This window comes from Geotrypetes seraphini, chromosome 5 (genome assembly GCF_902459505.1).
Source record: "Geotrypetes seraphini chromosome 5, aGeoSer1.1, whole genome shotgun sequence".
Classification (NCBI taxonomy): Eukaryota; Metazoa; Chordata; class Amphibia; order Gymnophiona; family Dermophiidae; genus Geotrypetes; species Geotrypetes seraphini.
In genome coordinates, this window is record NC_047088.1 from 166,533,704 (window position 1) to 166,555,186 (window position 21,483).

At 45.3% G+C, this 21,483-nt stretch overlaps 1 protein-coding gene across 2 annotated transcripts in view; it reads left to right on the forward strand.

The window, feature by feature from the left end:
* The first annotated feature begins 18,869 nt into the window (after positions 1 to 18,869).
* The window catches only part of ERBB4 (erb-b2 receptor tyrosine kinase 4), a 1,781,744-nt gene continuing 1,779,130 nt past the window's right edge, over positions 18,870 to 21,483 (forward strand). For both annotated transcript variants that reach the window (XM_033945093.1, XM_033945094.1), the window contains exon 1: positions 18,870 to 19,376. In XM_033945093.1, the coding sequence (XP_033800984.1) occupies positions 19,289 to 19,376 (88 nt within the window). In that variant the 5' untranslated portion in view covers positions 18,870 to 19,288. The remainder of the gene's footprint in view (positions 19,377 to 21,483) is intronic.

Genomic DNA, 21,483 nt, shown 5'->3' on the forward strand with positions numbered 1-21,483 from the left:
AAATTCATCCAGATATCTTAACCCCACCTCCCTGTCCTTCCCCCTCCCCCTTCCCCCCCTGTAAAATTCCCCCTCAAATTTTTACTCCTCTTATAACTCCCTTTCATAGACTCAACTATGTAACCAGCCCCCTAAATTGTAATTTCCCTGTAAATGTCCAGTTTTTCTTCTGATGTAATCCTCAAACTTCTACCCATCCCTTAAGTTCTCCCAAAGACTCGATTTATATAACCAGCTCCCTAAACTGTAATTTTTCCTGTAAATGTCCAGTTATCTTCTGATGTAATCTGCCTAGAACTGCAAGGTACAGGCAGAATAGAAGTCACTAATGTAATGGGTTATTATCAACTTCTTCTACCTCCTCGTGTTGCTCCAGCTCTGAATCAAGCTCATGTTTCCATCACCAGGGCTAGAGCTGTTTTTTTTTCTATAGGTGTTCAAGGGTCAGACTCTTCCCAGGGCCTCCTTGTGGGATCTGGGGTGTACTGACTCTTCTTCCATAGAAATTTCTCTCTCTTTCTATGTCTAACTTTCTGTGCCTGCTTAAAGACATCTTCTCATTGGTCTGATTCCTGCTTCAGTTGCCTAGTACTACTCCTCCCCCTTCTGGGCTGACATATTCCAATTCCCACTAAGTTCCTCTTTCCCTCCTCGGGTGTGAGCCCTGTAATATAATTGTTAAGGGTTTGAGTTTTCCGGTAGGATACTATCTTCCTGACTGTGCATTAAGGGGCAAATAATGTGCATCATGGCCATAATTCAGCTTAATAACTATTCCCTCAGTCGTATTTTCAGTCCAGAATTATTTGTAGAGTTTTTGAAAGTATGTATAAGGATAGAGAACGTAAACTTTTTTCCTGTCTGTTGCTTGATCCCTACCCCTTTGGCTGTTCCATTTTCCATCTACAAACAGTAGCCTAAATGAAAGGCAGATGTCATGGCAAGAGTCAAGTTAGGGAAAGGGTACGGTCAGAGCAGTGAAAAGTCAAGGGCAGAGAGTAGAGCATGTAATGAAAATCTCCCATCTGAGAATTGATCCTTCTTGGCAGCTCTGCATCTGGTGCCACTTTATGCCCATTTCCTCCAATCAGTAAATAATACTCTGCTGCATGGTAGGTCCCAAGTGCTTGTGTTGCTTCTTGGATTTTGTTCTATTGTGTCAGACAGTCTCATGCTCCTCACTTCTTTTCTTCTTCAGTGTAACCTGTGTTGGCCCTGTGACAGTAAAAAAGATGCGATATCAAGTTAGTGGCACGGAGGATTCCAGACATAAGATATAAGAGCGTGAGAAATGCAGTAGATTTATCTTTTGCCCTTTCATAACTGCCCAATTACTATCAGCCAAGAGGCTAGAATCTGCAAATGACTCTTTCATTATCTCAGCAACCTTTATTTATCTCAGTATCTCTAGCTGACCCTATCCTCTAAGCATAAATCCAAATTCTATACATTAACTAAATGCAGCTGACCCTAATTTAAAGGCATGTCTTAAAAAGAACATACAAATTAGAATCGATTTATTATTCTTCCTTTTGAATATACATGTCCAGGGTGGGGGGGGGGGGGGGATAATTTGATCTATTTATGGTTGAGGGTACTTGTCGGGTGTATAATTGTGTGTGTGTGTGGGGGGGGGGGTTGATATATATAATTGATATGTACTATAATTTGATAGAACATTAAGTGCTGATAAAGTGTAAAATGTTTATTTTTTTTATTATTAATTATGTTGCACTTATTGTTAGTTTTAAACTGAATAAAGATAAAAAAAAAAAAGAAATAGAATCGAGATGTCCAGATCAGGACACAGTGGCATAGCATGGGGAGGGGGGGAGAGGTGCAGGAAAGGCAGTGGTCCCTAGTCACCATCAAATGAGGCACCACTCAGCAGCAGCACAACAGTGATGTGGCTGGCGGGGATCCCCAAGATCTGAAGACTCGGCATCTCTTCTCTACTTTGCTCGCAGCATTTGCGTGGTGGTGGGATTCTCTTAACTATACTCTCTCCCTCTCTCCATACCTCTTAAATCTTTCCATTCTTTGCTCATACCCACTGATTAAGCTGGCCCCATACCCATAAGGACATAAGCAGTGCCTCTGCTGGGTCAGACCAGAGGTCCATCCCGCCCAGCAGTCCGCTCGCTCGGCGGCCCATTCAGGTCAAGGACCTGTATAGTAATTCTCTATCAGTAACCCTCAATCCATTTTTCCTGCAGGAAATCATCCACTCCTCCATCTAAAATGCTTTTCCACCCTTTGGAAACTCTGTACTATCAAACATTACTTTGACTTCCCCTCCTTCAGATTGCTGATCCAATCCCTAATCTTAAGCACCCTGGACTACTGTAATATCATATATTTAGGTTCCTACAAGAAAACCATTAAACGCCTGAGAATCATTCAGAACACCACCGTCTGCCTCATCTATGGCCTCAAAAAGTCAGACCATATTAGCCCTTTCTACAGAAAACTTCACTGGTTACCAATAGAAGCAAGGGTCATCTTCAAATTCGCCTGACTCTGCTTCAAAACCTTAACTGGCTCATCCCCGATATGCCTGTCATGCCACTTTGTGTTTCCAGGCACCAACCGCACACGCAGTGCCTACCTGTGTGCCTACCCCTCTCCAAAGGGATGTATCTAGAAAAGATTCCTTGACAAAATTCTCTCATTCCATGCTAGCAGATGGAATGATTGCCTGACCACTCTCATTTCATATGCTCCATCCTACCTATCTTTCAGGAAATCTCTCAAATCATACCTCTTTCATAAATTTCTCAAACCCCTTCCATCCCGGCCAAACTACCAACTCTAACCATCTCTCCTCCTTTTCCTGTCCCTCCTTGTAATTGAAAACTGGTTACCAATACACTTGACAATTACTCTCTGTATCTTCGCTGTATATGTACAGTCTCTTCCCCTGTAAACCACTTTGAACTGTTTGTGGTATAGCGGTATACAAAAATAAAGTTATTATTATTATTATACCCTTCAATCCACTTATCCTTCAGGAATTCATCCAAACCCTTCTTGAAACCCTGTAGCGTACCCTCCCTCCAATATAATTTCCTGTTCACGGGATCAGAAAGTTACATCAGGGGGAAGGCTCAAGCTGATGTGAGCAGCGGGTTGGAGTCCCTGCTTGCTGCTGGAGAAGAACAGAAAAATTTACCGGTATGTAAGTAAGTATGAATAGTAGTGCAACCCAGTATTGGCATTTCTAATATGCAGACGACCACTGTTGCACTGCCATAGAGCTGGCATAAGTGCAGGTGCTTCAATGTAGCAGAGCCATGCACAACTTACAGTATTTTGTAAGTTACAATATAAGTGGGAGCCCTGTCTATATCCTACCCATGTGTATGCTGTGCAAAATACTGCCATATGTGTGGGTTACTGTACACTTCTGTGCATGCTTGCACACATACAAGGGTGGTTTGAAAGGTTTGATAAAAAAGCAAGTTAAACAATATAGTCTCCATTGAGGGCTGTACACTTAGTCCAGCGTTGATAAAACTGGAAACTCGCTGGACTATTTTATGTTTATATTATATACTTGAGATCCATCTGATTGTTAAAACTCATAGCAGCTTACAAATAAATAAATTAAAAGAAACGGAATACAAAAATGAAAAAAAAGCGTATAGCCCTCAATGGAGACTATGTTATTTAACTTTTTTTTACAAATTTTTCAAACCACCTTATATGCCACCTACATACTGTTCTGTAAGTATATGCTAGCATTGTAAACATTTACGTCTACAATTGCTCTGTAAATGTTAGCACCCAGCTTAGAGAATTACCCTTCACGTGGAAATTATTAATGGTTGGTGTCTTAGCTGAAGACTAAGGGTTCAATATCCACTTGTCTCCTTATGACCCTGGGAAAATCATTTGACCTTCACTGCCCTAGATACAAAAGCCTTAGATTTTGAATTCACTAAGGACAGAGAAAGAACCTGTGTATTATATATAAAATGCATTACCTCTCCCCACCATAATTTGTACATTTACAGGTAGTTTAAGCCCTATAGACCTGTGTGCCTTTATAAAATAATGTCAAAATAGGCATCTTGCTGCTCATTAACCTGAAATACTAGGTTATTAAAATTATACTCTATGAGAGAAATTCTATAAATTCATCTCTTGCTACTTCTGACTCTCTTCAGGGTCATTTCTGAAAATGTATTTAAGAGATCTCCTAGAGCCTAAGTGACTCCCTTCCCTCCTTAAGAAACAGCCTAAAGCTTGTGAACCCAGACCATTCTACAACTTTCCTGCACACATATAAACCCAACTATTTTCACCTGGAATGTACCTCTCTCATCTCTTGCTACTTCTGACTCTCTTCAGGGACACTTCTGAAAAGTGGCCATTATTATATTATAAGCTACCTCTAGGACTGTGGTCTCAAACTCACTATTTTGAGGCTCTCGGTATGTTTATCATAATCACAAAAGTAAAATAAAACAGTTTCTTGATCATATGTCTCTTTAGCTATAAATTACAATATTATTATTATGACTTAGCCAAAAGGAAAGATTTATAGTTTTACCTCATGCAAAATTGTCATTTCTTTAATAAGACATTAACTATTTTTTCTGAGGCCTTCCAAGTACCTACAAATCCAAACTGTGGCCCTGCAAAGGGTTTGAGACCACTGCTCTAGGAGATCTCTTAAGTAGTCTCCATAGCCACACTGTGAACTCAGTCTAGGCCCACCCACCTCGGTTAGAGTATAAAGAGACAGGGCTTTAAGAGTTTTAGAAAACTAGTAAAAACAAACTTGTACAACAAATTTGTAACTTAAGAACTTTTAAAGCCTTTATACTCTAACCAATTTGTAACCAAGAACTCTCAAGCCTTCTCAGTACTCTGCTTACATGTTTTCGTTGACTTTACAGTATCATCACTGATTGTCCAGCTCTTCTTATTGTAAACTGCCTCGAACTATTACGGCTTTGGCGGTATATAAGAATAAAATTATTATTATTATTATCCCACCCATCCCTAGGTTCACTTTACATATATAGATCCTCCCACCAATCACCCTCCACCTGTTGCCCAACCAAATCTAATTAACACAGACTAAAAGCAACAAAATTAAAAATAGAATTCAACAACCCCAATGCTATACCTTAAACTTATAATAATTTTACCTACCATGTGCTTTCTTATCCCAGTTATCAACCATGGCCAATATGCTGACCCTCAAAAACCCTCCCAACACAGCCCCCACCACCTGAAAGGAATCTCCTTTTCCTCATACACCTCCACAACAAAAAACATATCTATCACCCTCATAAATACAAGACCAATAAATAACAAAGACATCATACTAAAAGACCTCACAGATTAAAAACGGATATATTCCTGACTACTAAAACCTGGCTTAAAGACAATGATAGTTAACACCAGGTATATATCCCTTACGCTATCACCTTTTAGCAAGCTCCCGTACACACAAAAGAGAAACAGCCAATACCTGCCAATGACAAATGGATTGCAGATAAATGTATATTGATACTAGATCTCAATATGTGTCACCTTGGGTTAAAAACTTATATTGAAAAAACATGCACTGCCAAGGATAACTATGCAAATTGTAACCTGGAAACTCTATTTGTACTAAACCTCTAGTTTGTATCAAGTTTGGATACAACCTTGTATAGTAAACTTGTTCTATAATTGTGTCAAATTCTAACCTGTCAACTATATAATATGTATGTTTAACCTGTAAGCTCTTTGGGGACAACGGGATAGAAAATGAATAAAATAAATAAATGGGCACTGAAAAAAAAAAATCTACGCCATGGGAGGCGCCCTTTATAGAATAGCACCCAGTGCAGATTCCCACCCCTACCTGTCGGCATCAAACTTGTGCCCGCTGAAACCTGGTGCAAATGCTGGTGCCTAAGGGCTCCTTTCACGAAGGTGCGCTAGCGTTTTTAGCGCACGCACTGGATTAGCGGGCGCTATAGTGTGCGCTAGCTGAAAAACTACCGCCTGCTCAAGAGGAGGCGGTAGCGGTTAGCGCTTGCGGCATTTTAGCGTGCGCTATTCCACGCGTTAAGGCCCTAACGTGCCTTTGTAAAAGGAGCCTTAAGTTAGGCACACTGAGACAGTATTATGTAACTACGTGCACAAGTTTTCAGAATGCTCTCGAAGCGCACATGGTTCCGCTCCCTTTTGAGTTACATGCTAGTAGAATTAGGCGCCATACCATATAGAATAGCATGCAGCCAAATGTGCGCACAAATCCTAACTGGTGGCAGTTAACTTCAATTGGCTGTTAGCAGCCACTTATTGGTAGTTAAGGGTTTGTTAATTAATTTGCAAATGGATTTTGTGTGTGCACCAAAATTTGGATATCATATATAGCAGTGGTTCCCAACCCTACCTGGAGGACCACCAGGCCAATTGGATTTTCAGGATAGCCCTAATAAATATGCATGAGAGAGATTTGCATATAATGAAAGTGACAGGCATGCAAACCTGCTCCATGCATATTCATTAGGGCTATCCTGAAAACCCAGTTGGCCTGGTGGTCCTCCAGAACAGGGTTGGGAACCATTGATATAGAGAATCTGGGGAAATAGGGGAAATTCTATAAGTTGGATGTCAACATTTAGGCCAATGTCCCACAAACTTTTTCGGCCAGCGACATACTAACGCCCTCTTTTACAAAGCCGCGCTAGCTGCTGTGCTGCGCCAACGGCCCCGAAACCCATAGAGATTTAAAGGGCTTCGGGGCTGTTGCTGTGCAGCTTTGTAAAAGAGGCCGTAAATGCAGTGCCCTGGCCAGAAGGCACCCAGAAATTGATGCGAGAGGCACGTCCTGTAGACAGGCAGCTGGCATGGGTGACTCTCCTTCTCGCCAGTGTGTTGTGGCACACCAGAAATCTCAGGAGGCACACAGTGTCGATACACTGATTTAGGCACTAAGGTCCAAATTTTGCATATGGCATCCTAAAAAGCATGCACTAATCGATGCGCTTTGCTGATCTACACACAAATTAATTGTTTAATAGGCCAATCAGTGCTAATTGGCAATTAACACCTAATAACCAATGCTAATCGGCACTAATTAGATGTTATGAGACTCAATCAAAAAACTAAAATGTCCAAAATACTGCCTAAGTTGATACTTGCATGTCCTAATGGTTGGGGCATCCAAATGCTGATAACTGAAACCATTGTTCTTGGATGTCTAGCGAGATGTTTCATCTGCTGTTTCCTCCACTACGTGAAGAAATAGAGGTACGTGGGGGGGGGGGGGGAGGGAAGTGAAGGCGTGCACAGCAGGGGGAGGAATAAGAAGGAACAAGAGGTGGAGAGGTGAGGAGGGGTGCCAGCACTCCCCCTCCAAAAAAACAGTGCCCAGGGTGGACTGCCCTCCTGTCCCCCTTTACTACACTACTGGCTCCTCCCTGTGTATCCTGGGATACAGAGGAAGGAGCCTAAGGCCTGATTGGCTTGACTGTGCCAATCAGGACCTTAGGCTCCTCCTTCTGTATCCCAGGAGGGAGGGGATTTAGGCGTCTGAGCCAATCAGAGCCTTAAGCCCTTCCCAGTGCATCACATGCACTAGGAAGGGGAAGGCCTGCCATTTTGGAGTGGCGAGCCTTGGAGCAGGAAGGGCCAGGCATCCTTCCTGCTGTCAACTTCTGAGGCAGTACAGGGGAAATATCTGGTGGCAGGAAGAAGTGGGCATCCCTCTTGCCAATTTTTTTTTTTTTTTAGGAAGGGGAGGGGGATGTTTGAGGGTGGGGTTCTGACATGGAGTGGCCATCCCTCCTGCCAACTTTTGCTGGCTCGGGGGGTTTCTCAGTGGCAGGAGGGAGTGGTCATCCCTCCTGCCTCCATTCTGGTTCATGTGGGGGGGGGAGGGGTCATCGAGGAGGGCTGTCATTGGCAGGGGGGGAGGAAGCACAGTTTTGTTTTGTTTTTTAAATTGGGTCAGATATTGTGTGTGTGTAACACATACACATCTGTGCCATTTAAAAAATAGAAAAGGAAAATGCCCCAACAGCTGAGCGGCAGGAGGCTGCTTTAGGGCTTCACCAAACCAGCTCTGCATGTGCCAGTCACTCTCATAGCAACTGATCAGTTGGGGGCCTCTGTGCAAATAATTTGCACACAAACTTCTTGGAACATCAATCGCTGTTCCAGAGTCAGCCAAACAATCAGCAAACAGCAACCCACACTGTCTTACTAACTGTGTTTTGCGCATTTAGCTCAATGTCATCAGATCTGGTGCTGGTATATGAAACCTTGGGGCTCATGTTCAAAGCACTTAGACACACAAAATAAGCCTCCATGTTTCTTTATGAAACTGGCTTAAAATAGGTGCCTACGTGACCTCTTAACCTAGTCAACCAGCCATTGAAATTACTTTCCATACTGAAAATCCTTTAATACATCAATCCCCAAATTAAGTAAGATCTCAACTCCCACTAGCCTTAGACACCAAAAATCTGTAGTACATACAATGCTTTCTTGCAAATGTTATATTCTAAATGATCTCTTGATCTTGCAAGTTGACCTTTCTTTAACTGGTTAAACTGTTTTCATTATTGTATGAAGAGAGCCATAACCAGTCTATAGCCGAACCGCTGAGGAATTTCTATTAACCATTGCTATGCTGTAGCTTGATTGCCTGCCTGGATGAGATTACTTGAAAATTTGTCAAACTCAATCCCCCCCTCCCCTGCTTTAACATTTCTGCATCAAATATATTTGATTCTCTAGTTCTAACATCCAGTCAACTGTTTCTGAAACAATGCTTTTAGTCAGTTCGGCCAGTGACACAGCTCACTCTTAAGTCCTTACAAGTGCAAATGAAGGAATTTACTCTTCAATTCATTTATTAAATCATTAAACCACTATTGCATGAACTTCTCCTACAATCTATAGGGCTACTTCTAATGAAATATCTTTTCGTCTATTCTGTGGTCCTGTCAATTATGTTGTTAACTCACTGGAGTTAGTTTAGCAAAGAGTTAACAGTAATGTGCAACTCATCTCCTCATTGCTAAATATAGAGTTTGTACACCAGTTATACTTAGCCATGTACACAGAGCTAGATGGATAGGTCTATGCTTATCTATATATACCATAATTAATGAAAAGGAGTGGAGGAACAACAAATCACTAATTCCACAGAACAACTCCACTGTAATTCAAAACCTTCAATCGCGCTAATGCTGAATAATTTATAATTTAAATGGAAAAAGCCTCAGGATTGGAGAGAGCCAGAAGACTTAGCGCAACTCACAGACATCATAGGTGTCAAAAACCTACGACGACACACTCAATCTATATCTGGGGCCCATTAGCAAATTTTGTAATCATCAATTAATAGTATAAGCCTTCCTTTTTTAAATAGAGTTTTATACACATCTGGGATGGGTGGGGGTGGGGGGAAGATATTTCTATTATTATTTAGTAGTTATAAGTGCTGTTTTATTGTACCAATTGTTGTATTTTTTATATGCACTTTGTATATGTTTTAAAATTAAGATATATATATATATATATATATATATACACAGAGAGAGAGAGAGATAAACACCTTTGTATATAAAAGGTGTTTAGCTCCTTCAATATGCCTGCGTACCTGATTGTAAACCGCTTAATACACTTTGTTCAAGCGGTATATCAAAGCCCAATCCCTTTCCCTTTTGCCATATGGCTGGCAGCCACAATGTGATCCTGAGCCTCCCCCACCATAACATTTCTGCATCGTTTATCTGCAAATTGTTTAATTCCAGCTCTTTCATCCTACTACCTCTGACGCCCTGCCTGTCTGCCAGCCCATTGCCACTGACACAAGGCCTGTTAGTTTGGTCCATGAAACAGCAGACTCCCAGCAACTGCTGCCTTGCTGAACACTACCCCTCATTAAAACTTGTTAAGTAACTGTTTGTATCAATTAATTCAACCTCTCCTATAAGCTATACAATTGCAAATGTTTGCTTACAATCATCTTTAAATCAGATCACAATAGCAAAATAAACTTATTAGCAAGTTTAGCAAACAAATTGGAATACCCATTGCCCCTGTGCTGTATGACTCTTGTCATTATAAATTGTTTAATCTTGAGGAGAGTGTGGCATAGTGGTTAGAGCTACAGTCTTTGCACCCTGAAGTTGTGGGTTCAGTCCCCATGCTGCTCCCTGGTCAAGTCACTTAGGGCTAGATTTACGAACCTGCATGATCCGGGCCAGTCCGATGATGAATTCTGAAAACAACAATATGCAGATGGGGTGATCGGAGGACCCCTCCCCCCCATCTGCCTGCCCAGATCGCTCTATAGTGATCCCAGTGCATGCGCAGACCATCTGTAGATAGTCTGCGCATGCGCTGGACCTCTAGACTAGCAGAGATTTTTTTTTTCTTTTTTTCACTTTTGGAGCCCGTGGTTTTAACCCGCTTAAGCCTGCGGGTTAAAACCACAGGCTAGCACTGCGGGGAAGGGTGGGAGAGTCTGGGCAGTCAGCCGTTCGGGGCAGGCAGGAGATCCAGGGCAGCGGGAGAGTCAGGGAAGAAGGAGGTGTTCGGGGCAGGCAGATCGGGGCTATAGGAGGCATTTGGGGCTGAGAGCAGGGCTTCAATAGAGCAGAAGAGTCAGAAAGACGTTTTCGACTGGTCCCCAGCAGTCACTTCTTGCATTAATCAGCTATCACAAAATTTCTTTGGTGAATCACATCCCTGTCTACTTTGCATGCGTTTCCCCTCATTTGCATGCATGGATTGGAAGCGGATTGCAGGAGAGGTAAGTGAATTCAGCTGGAGGGAAATTTGGTCGTAAAGGGGCGTCACAAACCGATTGGTACACGATCGGTTTGCTTTGTGAATCTAGCCCTTAATCTTTCACTACCTCAGGTACATTAGAGTGTGGGTGTAAAACTACAAAAAGGTGATATACTATACAAATATCAGTCCCTTTCCCTTTAATCCACTGAAGAAAGCACATTTTTTTAGGATAACATAGGCAGGCTTCATGCACTCTCACCCTGTCACACAGAGGACACTCAATCATTAGATCAGAGGCTTTATTAAAGGGCAAACATCGAAGGTGACCTCCGTAAATTTATTGATTAAAAGACTCGACATGTACATGTTTTGGCCAAACCAGCCTGCATCTAGTTTGTGATCACTACTCCTTTGTGAACAGATGCACCAGCAGGTTTTTATTTGCAATTACATTATGCCTAGAGCATACAAAAACAATGTACTGCCGAGAGTGTTCAACCCCATATGATATCAGTGGGTTATTGAATTATAGTCATCAGCAATCAAGACTCCTGATGCAGGCCGGTTTGGCCGAAACACATATGTGGCAAGTCTTTTAACCAATAAATTTGTTGAACGCAGAGGTCACATTCGATGTTTGTCCTTTGATTCTCCACTGTGAGAAGGGTTTTTCCCCCCCCTGTGTTCGTATCCACAGCTTTATTAATATACAATTGTGAAGACAACATCCTAAGAAACACCTGAGTCTTGAGTGCAGCATACTTGTTGGTTTCTCCCAGCCTTGCCTTGCCAGCTGGGGAGCTTGATTCATCAGTCCCATTCAAAAGCTTGCCATACGTCCTTTTCCAGCTAGGCTGCAGTATATTTCAACTTTTCTGGCCATGACCTGGTCTAGGAGACCACCTGTTGTAAACGCCTGCTAGGTGGTGAGTCTGTTGCCAATGTGTGCACAGGTCCTCACCTCATGCAGCCAAACACCATTTCTTCTGTTGTTCATGCCCATCTAGATGCTTCTAGATTTGGGTGCCTCTGCCACAAACCAGAGCTGCCAGGTATGCCTTGTGTCCTTCCCGAAATACTCATCCTGTAACCAATGCAGACCTCTCAGTGATGTTGGTTTCAGAAGTTCCTCTCCAAGGCCTTTCGGAAATCATTGATGATCAAGTCCTCTGCAATGTCTGAAAGATACACCATGCCCAGGTGGTAGTTTCTTGGAATGGGAGAGGTGGCCCAGTCATGCCTAACATGACCATTTATTTTTTTTCCTCAAAACAGGACATCTACTAATTTTCATTCCCGCCCCCAATCCCACCCTAGCCCCACCCCCAATTTCTTCTATTCATTTTTCATGTACACACTATCTTATTAATTCATAATGGTAACCATAAAATTAAAAAAACCCACAAAGCACACTGTATGCAGAGAAAATGTTAATCATTATTTATATTCGGTGGGGGGGGGGTTCAAAGAGGTCAAGAGAGATGACTTTAAAATATGCAATGTTATCTCAGTGACAACTATAGAAAAATAGACAAATATAGTGCAAAATATAGACAGAAGATATAAATTTTCAAAACTGACACATTTTGATCACTAAATTGAAAATAAAATCATTTTCCCTACCTTTATTGTCTGGTGAGTCTCTGGTTGCACTTCCTTCTGACTGTGCATCCTTTCTTTTTTTTTTTCATTTATTTCTCTTTCTTTCTGTCTTTCTCTCTCCCTGCCCCCCTTTCTTTCTTTCTGCCATTCTTTCTCTCTCCCTGCCCCCCCCAAGCCACCATCAATTTTTCCAAGCCACTGCTGCAGCAACAGACAAGTTGCGTGCAACGACTGCACAAGCCTCCCCCCCCCCAATGTGGAAAACATGAAAAAGGATCTGCAAAAAAGTTAGAGGAATGGTCTAATATCTGACAACTAAAATTCAATGCAAAGAAATGCTGAGTAATGCATTTAGGGATTAATAATCGGAAAAAAAATGTTTGTGCTGAGAAGTGAGAGGCTGATATGCACGGATGGGGAGAGGGACCTTGAGGTGATAGTGTCTTAATATCTAAAGGCAAAAAAAACAGTGTGACATGGCGGTGGCTGCTGCCAGAAGGATGCTGGGCTTTATAAAGGGAGGCATGTTGATGCCCCTGTACAGGTCATTGGTGAGGCCCCACTTGGAGTATTGTGTTCAGTTTTGGAGACCATATCTGTTGAAGGACAAAAGAAGACTTGAAGCTGTCAAGTTCAAGTTTCAAGTTTATTAGGATTTTATATACCGCCTATCAAGGTTATCTAATCGGTTTTTTACAATCAGGTACTCAAGCATTTTCCCTCTCTGTCCCGGTGGGCTCACAATCTATCTAACGTACCTGGGGCTATGGAAGATTAAGTGACTTGCCCAGGGTCCAGAGGAGGATGACGAAAATGATAGGAGGTTTGCGCCAAAAGATGTATGAAGAGAGATTGGAAGCCCTGAATATGTATACCCTAGAGCAGGGGTGTCAAAGTCCCTCCTCAAGGGCCGCAATCCATCGGGTTTTCAGGATTTCCCCAATGAATATACATGAGATCTATTTTCATGCACTGCTTTCTTTGTATGCTAATAGATCTCATGCATATTCATTGGGGGAAATCCTGAAAACCTGACTGGATTGCGGTCCTCGAGGAGGGACTTTGACACCCCTGCCCTAGAGGAAAGGAGGGATAGCGCAGATATGATTCAGATGTTCAAGTACTTAAAATGTATTAACGTAGAACAAAACCTTTTCCAGAGAAAGGGAAATGGAAAACCAGAGGGCATAATTTGAGGCTGAGGGGTGGAATACTCAAGAGCAATGTAAGGAAATTCTTCTTTACAGAGAGGATGGTGGATGCCTGTAATGCATTTCCGAGAGAGGTGGTGGATTAACCCAGTGGAGAAAGGAGCTGAATAACTCGAAGAAGGTGCAGGAGACAGAACAACCCATCGGCAGACAGCGATAAAAATAAAAGGCACCCCTCGAACCGAAATCCTAGCAATGGATACGAAGACGGATGGACCGGCAACAACCTACAGTCCGACTCGATGTCCACCTTGGCCAACAAAGCCCCACCGCCCGCTTTCCGAACAAGGCGTTGTCACAACCCTAGCCCTAAAGCTCGGCTTGTGCCAGGAAAGGCTATTCCTAAGTCTAGCCTAGCCTTGAATAGGGCCAACCAGTGTGACAGAGTAAACCCCAATAGAAAGGTAGGCTCTGAATTGCCACTTAAGGCCCAGCTTACAGAACCCTGGGGAGGTGAGGACTATGAGGGGAACAGCCTGGATCAGCCACAGAATAATTCCTCTAGCTCAGCTAACTCCCAGCTGCAGGGCTTAATTAGAAGTCCTGGGAAATCTAAGGAGAAGCTGCAGGTTGCCCTGCCCCCTCATAGAACAGGGCGTGGTCGCCTCAGTGCTCTTGAGGCAGCACTGAGGAAGATTCAAGCAGTCTGCCCTGGGTCAGCCCAGGAAGGAGGTTTGCAGGACTGCTCTCCTGAACCTCACCACTTTCATGATATTGAGATGGTGGATACAGCTCCTGTCTCTGAAGCCAACGAGCTAGCTGAACCGGAGTCCATGGACTTTATGGAAACTATCATGGACACAGAAGCTTGTCCCATGGAAGAAAGCTAAGTACAATTCCTGTGTTTTGTTGTGCTTAAGTTTGGGAACTTTTTGGGTTTTTTTCTTATTGGAACCTGTTTGCACCTGTGTGGAGCCGTGAGCAGTGCTGGGCTCACTGCAAGGTGCCTGAAGCTGGAAACCTTTTTCCAGGTTTATTTTTGCTGAACTGTTTGGTTTGTGTTTGCCTTTTGAAAATCAAGAGAAACTACAATTTGGACTGTGTGAAGGGGTGTTAGATTTGGGGAGAATCCACATAAGATCCTTGGTTGGGATTGTGGGGCCATTTGTGGCATTCTGTTTAAAACAGAGTTAAATTAGTGGATTCATCTACGCCCCTCCCCCACCAACTACTGCTGAGTTGGTTGGGGCCAGGCCTGCTTCAATCTAGGCCTGGAGACAGCACTTTCTTTCTTCAAAGGAAGTGTTATAGTTTATTTCTGGCTGTTTGCTAAAGATAGAACTATTAAGGCTGAACGCTTACAGGTTAAGGAGATACTTACCTGTGATACCTGCAAGGAAGGTGTGGGTTGTTTGTTTTTGCAACTCAGTTTTATTTTTTCATGTTTTCCTGTGTTCATGGAAAGAATGGACTGAATCCTGTTTAGGATTTGTAACCACAATAAAGTGGGACTTTATTTCTACTTTGAACTTATTGTTTTGACCTATTTCTGCTTTTTTATTGACTGAGAAACCAGCAGGACTTCCAGCCTCTTCTGGAAGCACGTAAGATGCAGGCTATTCTGGGCGCTGACCGGAGTCAAGCACATAGGCCGGCACCGGCAACGCCACAGCGTAAAGCACTGTCAAAGGAAGCGTAGCGGACAGAACAGAGATCGCGAGGGATGCCGTCATTCACAGAGCGCCCCACGGGCCTGGACAAGTTATAGATCAGGCAATACTTGCTTGGCTCCTTCTTAGGAATAATCTCCAGAGGGGAAAACACCATCACCGGGAACAGGCATTCCTGAAAGGGCCCCACAACTCGCGCCTTTGCAAGTTCCTCACGCAACTTCACCCGCAACTGAGATACTGAAGAAGCATTGGAAGCTTGCACATTAGCCAGAGGAAGCGAATACAGAATTACAAAACCCTCACTAAATCCCCCGGCCAAAACCGCAGTACCCGCGCATCACCGTATTGGTCCAACCAAGGCCTCATGGCACCCACCTGGACTGGGGTGGGCAACCTCCGCACCCCGACCTCACTTAGCCGGGGCGGGAGGTGCCCCAGCTCTTTTCTTGGGGCACTTGAGCGCCGAGTGTCCTTGACCACACAAGGAGCAGGCGTGACGAAATCGACAGTCGGTGAAGGAACATGAAGATTTATTGAACTGCCAGTAGATACCTGGGCCACCCCCAGCCTCCGGGCCCCCTGAGGGACGAAAGGAACACACTCCCCCAGTGACTTGGGACCCCGGCTTTCCCGAAGCAATCAGTCCGGACCCCCCAGGTTTCGCCATAAGGGTGAGCCACAGATTGATGTCTTGCGTACCCCATGACATGTGCCAGTTCTCTTCCATCTTGTCGCGGAACGCTTCATCGTAGTTGAGTCACGCCCATCCACCGAACCGCTGACAAGCATCGAGGATGAAGTCCACATAGGCCAGCAAAAGGCCAAAGTCCTGGGGCGCTCCCGCCCCCAGACACTGGCCAACCGCAAAAACACATGCATCCAGTTTACAACATTGCGGGACACCAAACCCACTTTCGGCTTCCCTCCCTCCTTCTTGCTCTTCTTCTTCCGCCCACGTACTCTGCCCTCCAGAAGCTGAAAAATGTCAACACACGTACGCTTCTTGATCTTGCGACGAAGAGACCGCGGAACCTTCTCCCACAACTCCGACAGCGCCATGAGAGCTGGAGCCCCCCGATCATCCCCTTCATGTCCCGGCCTCTCACCCGCCTCCCGCCAAGGTGACCCTGACGAGGAAGACGACGTCAAAGAGGAAGAAGAGGTTAAAGAGGATGAAGAAGAAGCCGTACTCCGACGGCCTTTCCTACCCTTCCCCTTCCCCTTTCCCTTCCTCTTCCTCTTCCTACCCTTGCCATCAGCCCCAGCCTCTAGGGCCATGTTACCCGTGGTCCGGTCTCCTCCAGGTCTGCCTCCATTGTCTGCCGCTCCAGGAGTGGCGCCCTCCGCAGCAACCACCATAGCAGGACTCCGGCGAGCCACCCGCACAGGATCCTCAACTCCAGTCCGTGGGGCTTCATCCCGTCCACCTCCAGATAATCCCGCAGTAGATGTCCCGGTGATGCGCTCACGTCCAGCAGCAAGATCATGGGGGAAAAAATCCAGACAGGAGCCAGCAACCTGCACAGCATGAGGGTAAGTTAGCCCCGTGGGCCGAGTCCCCACCCGCTGGTCCCCCACCCCCTCAAACCCCCAAGGTCCACCCCCAACAGAAGCGCCTGGGCCCCAAGGTGGCGGCGGAACAGCTCCGTGGAACAGAGGCGGAATCACAGCCCAGGGGCCAGATCCCCATGGAGTCCCCCAAGGCCCCGCCGCCCAAGGCGACCACTAGCCACCCAAGCTCGCTGGGAACCCACGACCCATCCCTGATGTGGAAGGAAGTACTGGGATCCCCAATGACCCTCCCCCAACCTCATCACCCACCACCGGGGAGGAAGCTACCCCATCTTGCCGGCCAGACTCCAGCCCAGCACGAACAAGCCCAACACCACCCGGTTCAGTCTCAGGCACACCAGCTGCAGGAAGGACCTCAGCAGCCGACGTCCTAACAGCCCCTCCAGCAGCCTCAGCTGAAGTCCCCTCAGGCCTATCTCCAGCCCGGGGCGTGCCACGACTCCTCCCACAGACTCCCAGCAATCGGCGTCTGCCCCTGCAGGTCCACCGCGCACCACCATGCACAGCCGACACCTCCCCCACAACCTCCAGCGCTATCGCAGTTCGTGCTGCCGAACGTGAGTGCCGATGAGGCAACGATCTTCCCCCCTCTGCAGCTGCACTCACCGGCGCCAGGTCGTCCTCATCGAGAGAATCACCAGCCAGGAGGGACAGCTCCACAGGATCCGCAGGGTCACTGGAGGGTGCACGCGCCATATTCCGGCCCGACTCTTCCAGCCGAGACGCTCCATCGATCGCGCACCGCAGGGGAAGAAAGCCGCCGGAACTGCCGACACGTGGTAGGCCGTAAGTCCCACACCCCTCCGACACCACCGAAAGCTGTCTCGGAGGACCGGAAACCATTAAGGTCCTCCGAGAGCCCTCCTATTTATATCCCTACCCACCCTACCCTGCAGCAGCGGCCCTACCCTATCAGAAGTCAATCCCACGGCGGGATATACCTCCTCCCCTTTAATCTAACTGCCCTTCCTACCATAACCCCCCTCCCTTATTACTTACCCGACGGGTGGCCCTGCGTGCCTCCCAGCTCCACGTTAGAGCCACCCATCGAGACAAGCTCTCGGGCTTTATATTTATGTTATATGTATTAAGTTCTAACACTGCTCCATAAATTTTCCCCCTAAACCCCCAATGTGAGCAGAACCGCCCCCCCCAATGAAAATTGATTTTTTTGGGGGGGTTTGCTGATTATATTGCGTACTGAAAGATTGTGCACTATTCGGCTTTGCTCCCACAAGATAAAAATGGCCAAATGGAAACAAATATTCCCATAAAAGAGACAGGCAACAACAGAAAATGAAAAATTTCATGCATGCACTCTTTGATTACCTGTGCTCTGAGACTGATCTTGGCCAGAAATGTTTCTGCTAAACCCATCCCACATGCTACTACAGTTTGGTATTCATTCATGTGTACGTTTTTTTTAATTGTTATGCTTCTCAAGTTAAAAAAAAACAGAAGCTTTGCCAGCCCCCCATATGTAAGTTCTTACTCACAACAGCTCTCTTCTTGCCGTCAAAGTCTGATTGCTTTCTGATTGTGGCCAGCCGCTGCAGTTGTCACCTTGTTAAGGGGGACCATCCCTTTCGCTCTTCACTGGGCTCCTTTAGATCACTTCATTCGAGAGTCCCCCCCCTTGCTGTTTGCCCTTTAATGTCCATCTGTGTGGGCTGCCTCCTGCATCGCTCTGATCCGTCCGCCTCACGAGTCTGTCCACAGCAGCAAACTCTGCGGGTGCTGAACACCCCCCAGTATTGAGCAAGTCGCCTCATTGTGTCCAGGGAAGGGGTAATTTATATTGCATTTGGCGGCACCCAGTCAGATTCTCTTATGGTTCCGTCCGGTTCCACGTCTCTCCTGACTGAGCTCTATCCCTCCGCTCTTTCTCTGTCCTACGTCTCGCTTCCTCTCTCAGTGACAGGTGTTTTGCCTCGGTTCCAGCTGGTTCAGTATTTTAGGAAGAACTGCCGGGCCAATCAGCCTCGAGATATTTTTTTTTTTTTTGTGAGCGTGGGGAGTGGGGGGCGTGGCTTCCATTGCCGGAGCGGGCGGGGGTTTTGCTCGTGCTGGCTTTAGCTTGCCTTCTCTGCTTATTAATCCTATGGAGCCGGAGACGGGGGGAGTAATGGAATGAGGAGCTGAGATACGGATATTTTTACCCCTGCAATCAGCTGTGTAAGAGTGTGAGGAAAAGCAGAGAGAGAGAGAGGCAGGGGACACGCCGGGAAAGAGGACTAGAGAGAAGAAAGATCTACGAAACTGGTTTAAAAAAAAAAAAAAGAAAGAAAGGGAGTCTACAGGTCTTGCAAATAAACTTTTTGGTTTTCTTACGTCCTCTTCACAAACTGCCGGGCTGGCAGAGAAGAAACTATCAACCCCTGGGACCTCACACAGCTCTGCTCTCCCCCTCCCCTCCCCCCCTAAATCTCTGCAGAAGACAGAGAGGGGGGAAAGGGGACACAGCGGCACGAGGCTCTCCCCCGGGGTCATGCAAGCGTGGATACCAGGAGCTGAGTGGAGAAGTCATAGTGCATGATGAAGCTGCAGGCTGCAGGACTCCTGGGCTGGCTCGGTGCGCTCTGGGCGGCGGTGACCCGGCAGCCCGTCACTTGCCAGACAGGTGAGTCCCGTCCGTCATCACTGCAGTTTTCTTTATTCCCTGTTGCCCTATGTGTGCTATTTCGGAACCGATGTCCCAGAACTGTGCCTTCCCGACAAGCTAATGTGTTGATTTTTCTCTCCAGAGCTTTGCTGCTTCGCTTCACCAGGTTAATGCCCTTTTTGTATGTCTGAAACGAGATACACTTAACCAGCAGTTTGTTACTTCGGTGATACGCAAATGTAGTTATGTTTTGTAGCTAAAGAACAGAAGGGGCAGTGTTTTGGTGGGTTTCTTTCATCCGTCTGTGGATTTTTTGTTGTTGTTGGTTTTTAGCTGTCAGGTTGCTGAACGGATCTGAGTGTGTGTATTTCCTTTCCACCTGAGGTATGACCCAGGGCTTATTTGCAAATTGGCCACTCAGATTTGATATTGGCCACTGTTTTCTGCAGTAAATTTTGCTGCGAGTCAGGTGGCGTCCAGAGCGTGCAATATTTTGAGTAGCGTTGCCAAGCTGTAGTTCTTTAAAATGCACTTGGGATGTATAAGTTGAATCGTGCAATTGGATGCTGCCCTGTTGACCTGCCTGCTTGCTCTGAGCTACAAACTTTAGTCAAGATTCTGGCAAATATTGCTGCTGGTTCAGTTAAGCATGCAGTTCTGTTGGCTTTAGTCCCTGCAACTTCCCTGTTTATTGACATTTGAACTGGCTGGGTTGCTTTAGTAATATAAGTCATGGACATCATAGGTAGTTTAGACAATTTGTTTAACCCCAAACAGAAGGACACGGAGGAAAGTGTAATCCTGCATCAAAGAAGTGACTGTGGTTTTTGTCGGAGTGGAAGTAAAAGTTTCTTGGTCCTTGGCTTTTGTTGCAAACTGAATGCATGGAAGGTTTTTGTGCTTTGTAGTGGATCCTGGTGAGGGAATTGCAAAGGCCACCATGCCAGACCTACCTGTAGTCGTGCCGCCTCGTTTGGCGGAGTGTGGACCGATCCCAAAAAAAAAAAGAGTGAAGAAAGAAGCAAAGATTTGACGTGGATGGCAATATTAGGCCTTTTGCCCTGCCTTGAATGTAAACAGAGCAAACGTGCTTGCCAAAGGAATGCACCGGAGTCTTTTGAGTTTCAATGTTTTTGTAAGGGTGAAAGAAGTGCTGCTTGGAGTGTTTTAAAACATCCCCCCCCCACCCTTTACTGCCTCCCCCTTTCCCCCAGGCAAATCCTAAAACGGTTATCAATATTCTGTTTAGCACAGATATCCGTTTGTGAAGGCACAATGCATTTATAAGACAGGCTGCAGATGTTATTGGCCGTCAGTGGGCATTTCTGGTCCTTGTGATGTTTTTACACTGTCATCCCTTGTGTAGTCATTTGAAATAAATGCAGCGCTTCACTGAGTTTCTTTCCTTCTTTTTTTTTTTTGGTATTTCTTCTTTTCATACTTACCTCACTGGCTTGATTATGCACGGCGTTCCTTTGAAAAGCTTTTGAGACTGATATGTATGTTTAGCTGATAGGAATTTCTATGAGGCAACCCACTGGGGTTTGTCTGGTTCAGTCTCAGCCATGGGGGACCTGTCTCTTGGTCTACACGCAATAATTTGGTATTAGCAGAACTGCTGAGGTTAGGGATAAAAGCTCCTTTTCAAAATTTCTGCAGAAGGAGAATAAAATTAACCCTGCTGCTCCACGCCTCAGCAATGTGTACCATTTCGTATACTTTACATATTCTCTCGTGCAGACTGAGTCCCAACACTCGTTCATAATTTTACTTGTGCCCTTGCAATTTTCAGATGAAGGGACTAGAAATATTTAAAAAACCAAAAAAAGAGGAGGGGGGGGGTAACGTGGGCAGGTTTGTGTAAAAGAAAAAGCATTTACATTAAAAAAAAGATATTGTGTTTGTTTTTAATGTAAACGAATTCAACTCAGGCAATTTCTTGCCAAATCTCTCTTCGCAGCCAAACATTAAAAAAAAAGTCCTTGTTAATTACAATTTACCATGATAAAAAGCAGGTTACATCGCCCATCCTTTGTGTGAACTGCTTCCAAATGTATATGTCTTGAGCTCCCCCCCCCCCCCCCCCCCCCGCCCTGTAAACAGTCAGTAGCAGTTTATTGGAGTT